The sequence below is a fragment of the Silurus meridionalis genome, chromosome 11 (assembly GCF_014805685.1).
Source record: "Silurus meridionalis isolate SWU-2019-XX chromosome 11, ASM1480568v1, whole genome shotgun sequence".
Classification (NCBI taxonomy): domain Eukaryota; kingdom Metazoa; phylum Chordata; class Actinopteri; order Siluriformes; family Siluridae; genus Silurus; species Silurus meridionalis.
This window is the reverse complement of record NC_060894.1, coordinates 13,443,011-13,456,514: the sequence shown is the minus strand read 5'-3', so window position 1 is coordinate 13,456,514 and position 13,504 is coordinate 13,443,011. Positions and strand designations below refer to the sequence as shown.

General features: G+C 37.3%; 1 protein-coding gene across 23 annotated transcripts in view; it reads left to right on the top strand.

The window, feature by feature from the left end:
* The window catches only part of nbeaa (neurobeachin a), a 157,116-nt gene extending 144,167 nt beyond the window's left edge, over positions 1 to 12,949 (top strand). For 10 of the 23 annotated variants that reach the window (XM_046860584.1, XM_046860586.1, XM_046860595.1 and 7 more), the window contains 19 exons: positions 173 to 319; positions 824 to 1,002; positions 1,090 to 1,207; positions 2,091 to 2,193; positions 2,345 to 2,460; positions 2,715 to 2,827; positions 2,986 to 3,126; positions 3,523 to 3,642; positions 3,765 to 3,917; positions 4,297 to 4,464; positions 5,266 to 5,355; positions 6,611 to 6,803; positions 8,020 to 8,091; positions 8,305 to 8,460; positions 8,626 to 8,796; positions 9,496 to 9,597; positions 9,967 to 10,163; positions 10,248 to 10,399; positions 11,151 to 12,949. In XM_046860584.1, coding sequence (XP_046716540.1) covers positions 173 to 319; positions 824 to 1,002; positions 1,090 to 1,207; positions 2,091 to 2,193; positions 2,345 to 2,460; positions 2,715 to 2,827; positions 2,986 to 3,126; positions 3,523 to 3,642; positions 3,765 to 3,917; positions 4,297 to 4,464; positions 5,266 to 5,355; positions 6,611 to 6,803; positions 8,020 to 8,091; positions 8,305 to 8,460; positions 8,626 to 8,796; positions 9,496 to 9,597; positions 9,967 to 10,163; positions 10,248 to 10,399; positions 11,151 to 11,241 — 2,582 coding nt within the window. In that variant the 3' untranslated portion in view covers positions 11,242 to 12,949. Of the gene's footprint in view, positions 1 to 172; positions 320 to 424; positions 448 to 823; positions 1,003 to 1,089; positions 1,208 to 2,090; positions 2,194 to 2,344; positions 2,461 to 2,714; positions 2,828 to 2,985; positions 3,127 to 3,522; positions 3,643 to 3,764; positions 3,918 to 4,296; positions 4,465 to 5,265; positions 5,356 to 6,610; positions 6,804 to 8,019; positions 8,092 to 8,304; positions 8,461 to 8,625; positions 8,797 to 9,495; positions 9,598 to 9,966; positions 10,164 to 10,247; positions 10,400 to 11,150 lie in introns of those variants that run through there. The other 13 variants (XM_046860597.1, XM_046860605.1, XM_046860606.1 and 10 more) reach the window with 4 other exon arrangements.
* The last annotated feature ends 555 nt before the right edge of the window (positions 12,950 to 13,504 follow it).

Sequence of the window (13,504 nt, the reverse complement as noted above, 5' to 3'; positions counted from 1 at the left end):
TGAATTTAAGGTTTTTGTGTTACGGCTTACTACAAATTAATTCAGAATCATTAATGCAGAACAATGTTCTTTATTGACTGAACAATATTCAAATCTCACATAGTGCTCTGTACAAAAAACATACATGAATAACAGACGGAGAGTTCAGAACACATGTTTTTCATCTCTGCAGCCCCAGAGGAAGAAGAGGGCATGAAGTCGAAGAAAACTTTCAGGAGCCAGTCTGTGGTCAGTCAGAATCCTGAGATGGAGCTAATGCTAGAAGGTGATGACGATGCTGTCAGTCTGCTGCAGGAGAAGGAAATCGACAATCTTGCGGGTATATCACAGAAAAAGGAAATCATTTCCTTGATGCTGTTTTGTGTATCCTTGGTATAATTTGTTTCAATGTTTATAAATGTACTTCATTTCTAGTGCCTTTTCATCCTCGAGTATTTACCTCCAGAGGCAAGTTTCCTCTTAAAATTCAAGGATAGCCTAACCGGCATTTGAATAGCGTTTCAGATTGAAATCTCATGTTCCTGCTGGCACAGCTGCAAAAAAAACCCACTCCTGCTGATGAAACTCTTTTCATTTAAAGCCTGATTTACTAAATGAACTAATTTAAATAATCCACAATCATTTACTTAATTGAACCACTGACTGAGTATAACATATTCAGCTCAATTAAGCTTCATTTGATTAAATTAATGAACTTCTGTATATTTATTGCACAGTATCATTAACAACTGTGAAACTCTTGATTGAGAAAATCGAATAATTTAAAGTTAGTTTGTAAAAAAATATTGGTAGCATATGCAGTAAATGGCCGTGTCTCCCTTAGGTCCCGTAGTTCTGAGCACACCAGCCCAGCTGGTCGCTCCTGTGGTCGTTGCCAGAGGGACGCTCTCCATCACCACCACTGAGATTTACTTTGAGGTGGATGAAGACGATCCCGCTTTCAAAAAGACTGACTCAAAGGTGTGTGTTTCCCCTACAAAAGCTGGACAGTTTGTGAATGAGGTAATCGCATGAATCTGATATTTAAATGCCATTGCCCTTAATTTGTTTCTGGGGTTTTTTTTTTTTTGATTGTTCTTGTTTGTTCAGGTGTTAGCTTATTCTGAAGGGCTACATGGAAAATGGATGTTCAGTGAGATCAGAGCCGTGTTTGCCAGACGTTACTTATTGCAGAACACGGGCCTGGAGGTCTTCATGGCAAACAGAAGTAAGAGCTATCTAGCTATCTAGCTATCTAGCTATCTATTTATCTATCTGATCGAATCGCATATACAGCTAGTGTATTTATTTATAAACAAAAATTATAATTTAATTTTAAAAAAAAGCAACAGGCCTCAAAAAAAGTCTCTTTGCCACTGTGGAGCCTCCCCTCTTAACAACAATCTATATTATTCTATGAACTGAGGGGACCAGTTGCTGGCGTTTTGAGAGGAATGTTGTCCTATTTATTTCCAATACAGGATTCTACCTTCTCAACAGTCATGGGTCGTCTTTTTTTTGTTTAATGATGTGCCAAATGGTTTCAATTGGTGAAAGGTCTGTGCTGCAGGCAGTATTGCGTATAGAAATTGCTCCAGATTCTTAGAAACTTTAATGATATTATGAGCTGTAGATGATAATATATATTAAGTCTTTGCAATTTTATAGTTAGGAAAATTATTCTGAAATTGTTCCACAAATTGGTGAACCTCATCTTTACACATCTTTACTTCTGAGACTCTGCCTGCCCTGTTACTGACCTGTTGTCAATTAGTAACTACTAATTAACAACTACTAATTAGTTGCACAATGTTACTCCAGCTGTTCATTTAAAATAACACTCACTCCTTGCTCCTACTGCCCTTTTTTAAAAATAATTTCCTCAGTTTTAACATTTGATATGTTATACTCTATTTTCTGTTGTGAATACTATATGGGTTTATGGGATGTGCAAACATTGCATTCTGGTTTTTTTAAGTTTAGGGGTTTTTTTTTGTCGTTGTTGTTTTACATTTTAAACAGCATCCCCTTTTTTGTAATTAGTATTATATTTATCATGTCCAAATTGCCTTTTCTTTGTCTTTTTAAATGTTATGTTCTCCTTCCAATAGCATCAGTCATGTTTAATTTCCCGGACCAGGCTACTGTCAAAAAAGTGGTGTACAGTTTACCAAGAGTGGGAGTTGGCACCAGCTATGGCCTTCCTCAAGCAAGGTAAGTACATAGTCAAATATTCATTAAGAATCTCCACATATTCCATAGTTATGTGAAGAGGTGAAAGAAATTAGGATAGATACTTATGGCTTCTGATTTTGAGCAGTTTGCCCTGAACTAGAGTTTGCAACTTTTATGATCTCATTTGCAGACGAATTTCTTTGGCCACCCCTCGCCAGCTCTTCAAGTCCTCTAACATGACCCAACGCTGGCAGAGGCGGGAGATCTCTAACTTCGAGTACCTCATGTTTCTCAACACCATCGCAGGTGAGAAAGAACACCACATGTCAAGAGTAAAGGAAACATGTCTAGTGGTTACATACATTTTGGGTAGCTTTATTGCTAGTCATAAATGACCAAAATAAAACATATATATATATATATATATATATATATATATATATATATATATATATATATATATATATATATATATATATATATATAATATCTTCATAGACATTCATGATTGGAAAGTCGCATCATTCATGCTTTGCCCTGGTATCTATTTGTGTGTTAAGGAAGAACATATAATGACCTTAATCAATACCCGGTCTTCCCATGGGTCCTCACCAACTATGAGTCTGAGGAGCTTGACCTCACTCTGCCTGGCAACTTCAGGGACCTGTCGAAGGTAATATTCCTAATTTTCTACATTAGAGATCACATTCTACATAGAGATCAACATCATTTAGTATTGCAAAGCAGGCTGGCTATAATAGTCTTTTATTTATATTTGAAAATCATTACTTTACAAGTTTTCTAATGCATAGTCTTGTTTCTTTCTCTTAGCCAATTGGGGCACTGAATCCAAAGCGTGCAGCCTTTTATGCAGAGCGTTATGAGACATGGGAGGAGGATGGAACCCCACCACATCACTACACATCCCTCTACTCCACTGCTGCTTCGATTCTTCTCTGGCTCCACAGAATAGTGAGCATTTTTACTGTACACTGCATACTGTATTCTACACTTCATAAAATTACATGCCATAAATGTACTCAAGCACATTTATACCATTAAAAAGCATGGTGAAAAGCTCTACATCATTTTCTATAAAATAAAAGCAGGCCTACCCCAGATTCTGAAAAACATATCTCAGTTGGATTAGAAAAATAAGTAAGTATCCAAAGTAATTTGGAATAAAAATGAGTAATTGTGCTTAAAATCATATTAATGCATCAATTTTTTGAGTTTTGTCTTAACTAGATAGGTAGGTGCAATAGTTATCTGAATGAATCAGTATGAAAATTGTAACCGAGCTTTACATTTTAACAGTACAGACTTTATGTGAATCTACTAATTCCTTTGTGTTTTTTATTACACTAGGAACCCTTCACGTCCTTTTACTTGAATGGAAATGACAATAAGTTTGACCATCCAGATCGAACATTCTCCGGCATCATGCGCTCCTGGAGGAGCTGCCAGAGGGACACATCTGATGTCAAGGTAAGATACTGTAGATTGATGGAGTGATGAACAGGGACAGATAACTTATATGTTTAAAAATTCAACAACAGTATTCTGTTCAAACCATTCTGTTCAAAACATGCTTTCTCTTTGTGGAACAGGAGCTGATCCCAGAGTTCTATTACCTGCCTGAGATGTTTGTGAACAGTAATGATTATGATCTGGGTTTGAGGGAAGACCATGTGCCAGTCTGTGATGTGGAGCTGCCTGCCTGGGCCAAGAAACCAGAGGACTTTGTTCGCATTAATAGAATGGTAAGCTATAGAACAGTACGCTTACAGCGTTTTACACCTGCTGTCACTTTACCAGTAGTACTGTACTGTTTTTTCTCAACTTCATGTCTCATGCTGGTTTATTCTTTTTAAGTACAGTCTTCACAGGTATGTAGATATTAAGTGTTATTTACTGTTGCACAATTCTTACTTGGGCAAAAGGGAAACACTATCTTAGTAAAAATGTATTGGAAACTACACAAAAGCACATGCTTTAACGTGTGTGGTCCATCCTTCTTTAAGATGTGAACGAATCTTACAGATGCGAGTCATTATGATGACACCAATGAATCATATGCACCTGTAACACAAAGCTCCTACACATGTTATTGCTAACATCTCTGGCAATCCCATATGGCAGGCATTGGAGAGCGAGTTTGTATCATGTCAGCTGCACCAGTGGATCGATCTGATCTTCGGCTACAAGCAGCGAGGGCCCGAGGCAGTGAGAGCTCTTAATGTATTCCACTACATGTCCTATGAAGGCTCCATCAATCTGGACACAATCACAGACTTGCCGCTTAGAGAGGTTAGTCACACACTACACAATTTTTTTTTCACTGAAAGATTCAAGAACATTTATTATTCTTCCACATGAACAAAATGTTTTGGTTCTGAATAGCTGTGCTCTCTCTTTAAGAAAGAGTGGCAGTGTGATTTTTAGTCCAGCTGAATAACATCTCAGCTGTCTGGTTTCAGTCTGTCCTTTTCCATGGCCTTCACTCATTCAGCCTCTCAGGCCATTAAACACTGTGCAGAATGTGCTCCTGAGTTTGCCTCTAAACATTGCCTATTATTATTTTTGCTTCCTATTGCTATTTTTTTTGCCCATATATGGCCAGCTCTAAGCAGTGCCAGAAGCCTCTCACACTTTCTGTCTGGGCTCAAGTGAGAGCTTTGTGTGTTCATCTCAATAGGCAGACAAAACTGAAAAAACATCTGTGAACTGTTCTGCACTTCAGCTGCAGTGTGCGATTTGAAGTGTTGGCTTAGACAGCTCATTGTCTCTCCATTTCTATTCCCCTCCCTCTCTTTATTCCTTTCTTTCTTTCTCTCTTTCTCTCTAAGTATCACTTTTACTCTATATTTATACATAGAATCCAATTGTCTATTTGTAAACTGCACACTTGTAAATAACATATGTACATTCATTCAAACAATATTTCTATTTCTGTTTATAGTGCATTATTTACTTGTCTGTTTTACTTATATTTTGTTACATTATGTCTACTTCTACTGCACTGGAAGCTCCTGTTGTCAAGTCAAATTCCTGTGTGTAAACATACTTGGTAATAAAGCTATTTGTGATTCTGATTCTTTCTTTCTCTAGTCCATAGAGGCTCAGATCCAGACATTTGGTCAAGTTCCTTCACAACTTTTAATTGAGCCTCATCCTCCTCGCAGCTCGGCTATGCATCTGGTGAGACTATCACACCTCAGCATTCATTCTTTATAGCCAACACACAACAGAACACTGCTGAATGTAAAAAAAAAAAAAAACCTTACTTAATTCTGGTTTCATAGAAACTGATTTTAATCAAATGTTTTTGCTTACAAATGAAATAAGACATCATGCTGAGTCATATTGCTACAGGACAGGTCATAATGCTCTCATGTAGGGGGAGAGGAGATGATATGATACCCTAAGTTTTTTTAGTAGATTGTAATCGGTTTGTCTTATGCACACAATTTTGCTGGCTATTGTTTTTTTTTTTATTAATTAAAAAATTATATCTAGTTTCTGTCTGTTTATAGGTACTCATTAGTTACCTTGAAATTACTGCTTAAGATTAACACTTAGAAATATACCACCTGATTCTTTAGAGGTTTAAAAGGGGTATTTTGAATTCAAGCTAAAACTATATGCATTAATACGTCATAAAATTCTAAAAATTAGATTGAACAGCTTGTCAAATTGTCTAAATAATGACTATCTAAACGAGAATGAAAGGTGTCTTTATTCTCTTTATTAACCTTTATTAATAAGATAATGTTAATCTCCACAATTTGATAGAGCTCACTCTTAGAGAGTTCCCAACAGGTTATTATGATATAGCAAATTTTCTAGAAAGCATCAACTTGAACACTGTCTCAGGAAAGATTATTGTAAATGTACAATTCATTCAGGAAACAAGGTCCCCTGGTTGTCTAATGGTTAGGATGCGGCGCTCTCATCGCTGCGGCCCAGGTTCGATCCCCGGTCAGGGAACCAACCCCAGCCACTCTTAGTGCCGGTCCCAAGCCCGGATAAATGGGGAGGGTTGCGTTAGGAAGGGCATCCAGCATAAGAACATGTGCCAAATCAAACATGGGGATGATCCGCTGTGGCGACCCCTAACGGGAGAAGCCGAAAGAAAGTTTTTATTCTGGGAACAGAGCCCAGATATATTTCTTGTTTAGATAAAGATTTTGTCTTAAGAACACAGTGTAGATTAGAAAAGCCAGTCCTGTGAGCTGAAACAGACCTTATATTTCATACTCTGCATCACTCCAGTGCCTTTTGACCCTTCTTACAGTTCCTTTTGCAATCCTTATGGTTTCACTCTAAAATACCTCTTTTCCTCTTTTACCTTCATCTTTCCTTCATTTTCCTTTCCTTCCCATCTCTATTTGTTCTCCTCTTCCGCTCTGGCTGTGCCCGTTTCTGTTTTTCTTGCTATCTTTCTCTTTATTAGTGTTTCCTTCCTCAGAGTCCACTCATGTTTAAGGATCAGATGCAGCAGGATGTGATAATGGTGCTGAAATTTCCCTCCAACTCTCCAGTGACTCACGTGGCAGCCAACACACTGCCCCACCTGAGCATGCCCGCGGCTGTAACAGTCACCTGCAGCCGCCTGTTTGCTGTCAACCGCTGGCACAATACCGTCGGTGAGCACTAGCATGCTGCCTGCCTCATCACCCATTTCACACACCCAGCTGTATCAGCATTTTACTCAGATGAGTTTATACAGCGATATATCAGTATCAGTAGGAGCCTGTGTCCAGTTCTGTTACTGTTCAGTTAAATTAATAAGGACTTTTTTTGCAAATTGTACTGTTTCATTCATATCTCTTTTACATTAGTAGATGAAATATGATTTGATGATTGTCTTTAAATATATTTTAAGTATGAGACATGTATTTGTCCTTTTTTACACACACATATATATATATATATATATATATATATATATATATATATATATATATATATATATATATATATATATATATATATATATATAAAAATGTATAATTGCCTAATTTGTTCTGTTCTGGTATGTGTATTTTGGTAGTACCTTTAGCCTAATAGCACCTGAAACTCAGGCCTGACATGGTCAATGCTAAGGAATATTGTAAAAGCTTTTACTCAGTAAACAGTACAACACTGCAGCACAGCAAGCGTAAAGTGACAAAAACTATAGCACATACATATTAGTATATATACTGTATTAGTACATTATAACAAACAGCTGCCATTTTAATTCCTGGTTGTTGTTGTTTTTATTCTGTGACTTTATAACATCTGCCTTTATAACATTTGCCTAATTTATGTCAAATAATGTGCATTGTGATAATTACATTGTCCTGAATTGTGAGAATATGATTTTATGTGGACATCTGACCATCATTCACTATTTGGCTCAAACTGCTTGCAAAGTAAAAAGTATATGTATGATATATAGTTTCTCTTCACTGATACAAAGAAGCACATACATGAAGTATGGATGGAGTGGAAGAACTTGAGTGTCCAGGACAGAGTGCTGACATCAACCCTACTGAACACCTTTTGGGATTCGCTTGAACACTGACTGCATCTCAGGCTCTGATATCAGTGCCTAACAGCAGTAAATCTCTTGTAGCTAAATGAACACAAATCCTCTCCGCCCTTTTTTCGAAGTCTAGTGGAAAGCCTTCCCAAAAGAGTGGAGGGTTAATTATAACATCAAAGGAACTACATCTGGAATGGAATATCCAAAAAGCACACTGGTCTGGTGTCCACAAATTTTTGGTCATGTAGTGTATCTTAATTCCTCCTAAAGTACAACTGCGTTAGCTCTTTGTTCAACTTTTAGATATGAATAAATGTCTGTGCCTCTTGCAGGTCTCAGGGGAGCCCCAGGCTACTCGCTGGAACAGGCTCATCACCTCCCAATAGAGATGGATCCACTGATAGGTGAAAATTGAACAACACTTACAGTTACATAACAATTACTTCCACAGTTATGATAAAATAAAATGGCAAACATAAAACATATGAAAGAATTTCAGTTAAAAACACACTCCTGCTAAATATTTTTGTTCTAAAGTGCAAGTCTTTTCGCATTGTGTTCACTTGTTGTTGTCTGTAAATACATATTTAACTTTCCTCTTCTTCTGATCATCACAGCCAATAACTCTGGAGTGAATAAACGGCAGATCACTGACCTGGTTGACCAAAGCATTCAGATCAACACACACTGTTTTGTGGTCACTGCTGACAATCGCTACATCCTGGTGTGCGGCTTCTGGGACAAGAGTTTCCGAGTCTACTCCACAGAAACAGGTGTGTCTATGTGCATGCACTTATTGATTTATAGACTGACCTCTATTTTGTGTCTTTCCTTCTTCTGCTTTGAGAATCCTATTTAAAGACATGAAGCTCTGTATAGTGGTCTGGGTTTGAATATACATGTCCCAATGTTAACTTTGTAATTCTCTGTGTCCTCAGGTAAACTGACTCAGATTGTGTTTGGTCACTGGGATGTGGTGACATGTTTGGCTCGCTCCGAGTCCTACATTGGTGGAGACTGCTACATCGTCTCAGGCTCACGAGACGCCACGCTGCTGCTGTGGTACTGGAGTGGAAGACATCACATCATTGGAGACAATCCTAACAATAGTGAGTTTCTCACAATGCTGTATTTGGTAAAAGGGCCTCATACTGTAAATAAACACTTCAACAAAAAGAATAGAACCAAGTTTCTTATTGTATTTCACAAAGCAAATTATCTGTGAGTTATCTTATTGCTGTTGGGAGGATTAATTATTGTGCTCAGATTAAACACTTTTCTTTTCTGTAAATAAAGATCAATAAAATCCAACACAAAACTGTCAGTTAGACTAAACTTCCAAACAATCCTGTCATACATTGGCCTCATGACTTGGATCTTACATTATTTTAGCTAGCACTTTGTAGCTAAGTGAATTTGGTTTGTGTGCAACCACAAACTGAGTAAGGGAAGTACATTAGAGCTTTGACTTGCTATGTGGAATAGCTAATAATTTGTGATTTGTCCATACTTGAATGCATATTTCACCAACTTGGTCTCCCTTTTAATGAATAATAAAATAAATATTTAGCATGTATGTTATAAACAAATACCAAAAATACAGACACTCAAATGTTTTTCCGGTCAAATTGAAAGTGCTGTGAATTTAAAAACTCCCAGCAAACACACCATCAACAAGATATGAATAATAAGCATTTTGGTTCTTATTTTGGTTCTTTCTAAAAAAGTACGTAATACCACAGCGTTAAGTGATAAAACTGCTGCTTGCTGGATCCTCATCTAAATGTGTGGTTTGTGGTGTGTTGTAGGCGATTATCCTGCACCCAGGGCCGTTCTCACAGGTCATGATCATGAGGTGGTGTGTGTGTCTGTGTGTGCTGAGTTGGGACTAGTCATCAGTGGAGCCAAAGGTCAGTACATGCACCATTTCCTTACAATGTAATCAATTGAATGCATGAATAAATTTACATTTTTGTGCTGATTATTTGTTTAATATATGTAGGAGAACTTGCACAGCATTGTAACAGGATTGCACATAACGGTTTCCATTTCCAGCTTTGGGTATTACATTACTGAGGTCATGTCTAACTATAGTATATATAACTATATTGTTTAGTACTATAGATGGGTATTTGGGAAGTCCTAATGCAGGAAGAAGGCATTTACACTCTCTCACACGTGTCTAATGTCTGCTGTTTTTATTTTTTAGTCTGCAGTGAAAAAGTTATGTCTTAACGTGTGTGTGTGTGTGTGTGTGTGTGTGTGTGTGTTGTGCTCAGAGGGTCCATGCTTGGTACACACCATTACAGGGGATCTGCTACGGGCTCTGGAGGGTCCAGAGAACTGTCAGCAGCCACGGCTCATCTCTGTGTCTAGTGAGGGCCACTGCATCATATACTATGAGCGAGGCCGCTTCTGCAACTTCAGCATCAACGGCAAGCTGCTCGCTCAGATGGAGCTCAACGACTCCACCCGGGTAAAATCTTGCACCATAAAACAATTACTCACACTCATACCTCTAATAATTAGAAAACTCAACAGTGATAACTTTGCGTGTCAGGCTGTGCTGCTGAGCAGTGATGGACAGAATCTGGTGACTGGAGGAGATAATGGAGTGGTGGAGGTGTGGCAGGCCTGCGACTTTAAGCAGCTTTACATTTACCCAGGCTGTGACGCAGGCATCCGGGCCATGGATCTCTCTCATGACCAGAGGTGACCACACTCCTAACCTGTGTGGTTATACAAGATGCATGTGTATTGAGGACACTCTAGGATTCTAGATTTCTTTATATTAATTATAATGGGGTATATACCTTTGATTAATTAATCAAAGGTATACACCATCCAGGCATAAAATTATGACATTATAACATTATGTAAATTGAGTAAATTACACTGGTTATCTCTTCATCATGGCACCTGTTAGTGGAGGAAGCAGGAAAAATAGGAAATCTTAAGGATTTGAGTTTGACGAAGGCCAAGTTGTGTTGGCTAGATCACTGAGCATCTCCAAAACTGCAGCTCTTGTGGGCTGTTTCCAATCTGCAGTGTATAAAAAGTGGCCCAAGAAGGGAACAGTGGTAAACCGGTGACAGAGTCATGACTTGCTGGTTGGAGCGAAGGCAGGTGGTCATAATGTATTGCTTGATCGGTGGCTATAAAGTTATGCCTGGTCATATGGAATTTGATTCCATGACAGTTATGATCTATGACAAATAATTTAACCCTAAATGCTGCTGAAATTTAAGCTACAGAATTATAGAATAATGAATAAAAGTGTAAACTCTTTTCAGGAAGTGTCATAGTTTTCTGTCTCTCAGTAAGATCATCCACATCCGTCAGTGTAATTGGGGCTTATGGGAGACTATTGTTATAATATATATATATATACTGTATATAAATAATAGTTTTTTTATTGTTAACTTTTCTTCATGTTTTATATTCTGAACCCCTGTGTTTACAGAACTTTAATTACCGGCATGGCATCAGGCAGCATCGTGGCGTTCAACATTGATTTCAACCGCTGGCACTATGAGCATCAGAACAGATATTGAGAGTGAACAGTAGAGAATAGTGTGAAGATCGAGATGGCTGACTGCAGGCTGCTGCCAAAACTTTAGCTGGGAGAACTCCTACTAACCCATGACCTGTTCGAGGTTTCTGAAAACACCAAACACGTCTCTGTTCTGAGATAGACTGGACCGTCAGACTTTGTGAAAAGATTACAAACATAAGACTTTGTTGTTGTAAGCTAGAATCTTTAGGATTGTTTTTCACACCCCACATATGACACTAGGTCACATTAAAGCCCTCTTGTTTGCAAACTGTGAACATGAATCAAAAGCCACAACTGTTGTGGACTCGGGGCAGTATCTCAACCTTAAAGGCAAACTGCTAAATAATAAAATTAACAAATGCTTTTACTCTAATTTGAGCAGGTGGGCTAAAGAACCAGGCCTGGGATACGCACGCACGCACACGTGTGCACACACACACACACACAGACACACACACACTTTGCTCTAGGGCCGGAGTTTACGTCCTTCACTTTTCCCATATTGACGGCTCCACCACCTTAAAAATCTTTAATGACTTGCTGTATGTAAATTATTGTGTATTATTAATAAAATGTTGATGCTTTTGATGAGATGATGGTGGCCTGAGATCAGAGCAGCCAGGTACACCCTGGGGGTCATGTCCTATTTGAAAACGTGCTTCGTTTTCCTCTTTGTATATTTGGTAATTGTTTTGTCATATATGTACATAACTCAACAGCGTGGGCAGACAGGCATGTAAGAGGAGGAAAAAAACAACAAGAAAACGAATTTAAAAATCCAATGTAACCCTTTCACTCACACATTTTCTGATTATTTATGATAAAAAGAAAAAAATAAATGTTGAAGAGTTTTGTATTGGCACTTTGCACCAATAACATAATTTATTAGCGGAATGGTTTTATTTTTTTCGGTTAGAAACCACCAGTTGTATGATTTGTGCATCGATGTTTGTTGTATTTGTTAAATATTAAAAACGTGTAATGATTCTGTTGTGCCACCGCAGTAAGCAATATCATAACTTCGTAGCTAGGAGAGAAATAGAAATCATAAAGCTTTCGAGGAGAAAAGCTTGGTTTATATGAGTATTAAAATATCTAAACACTTCAATATGCAGCAGTTTCATTTTTTCCCCCCTAGCCTCTAAAGAGTAAGAAGAATATTTTTGGATCTACAGTGTAATACCGAATTCTAATATAACCTTGTTTCCTTGCAAAGGTGTAAATAATAACAAAAAAACTCGAACAAAAGAACAATAAATTATGCAAAGAGTTTGTGGATTTCGCCTTGTTATTGGCCATGGACGTGTATATGACTGACACAGAGGTGCATGAGTTAATGAGCACAGCTGGATGGGATTAGATGATGGTTAGTACTGTACATTTGATACAATTTGTACCTTTTCTTTCTTTAATTATTTTTTATGGTGGCTTGATTATTGCATATGTTCATAATTTATTATGTTGATTGTTTGTAGAGAGGAAAGGCACAGTTATTAGTGAAAAAATAAAGGAATTTTAATTTAACTTATGAACTCCAGCCCCAGCTGCTGATTCATGCATTCACAGCAAAGTGAATAAAGCAGAAACTAACAGGAGGCATCTATTAAGAATTTCCAAATTCATTCATGCCAATACGTAAAGATCAATAACTGTAAAATACAATTGTTTTTCTTTTTGTCGTATTTTCAATAAAACCGAACAAAACATGTCCGGTGTGTGTCCATTTTTGTGACATGCTAAGGCTCTGTACCAGCAAGCTTTAAGACACTACACCAAACATCACTTTTTTACTCCAAGTGTGACAAACTGTTGTAATTTATTCTGTGCAGAATATTCTACCTACATCTAAACAATTCAGTGTCTTTGCTTTTTGCTTTTAAAACAAAATATTTTAATATATATTTGAAAATGTAATTCATAATGAATATTTCTAGAACAAGCTGTTTTTTTTTTCCACTTAAATAAATGAATGACTTTATTTACAGTCAACTTCATAATTATTGACCCCCTTTAAAAAGATTTATGGTATAGTATAAATATATATTATAATATTCAGAACATACAGGTGTTGTATAAAAATTTATTTTACATACACTTTTCTCATCCTTAGATATACTGGTCTTGAATACATATTTTGGTGGTACCAGGATTTACACACAAATGATTTGATGAATCTTATGGATAGGGGAGGAGTCATCCTAAAAGAAATCACTCCCATCAGGATAAAAAAAATAAATATGATATCAGTCTGCATACATACA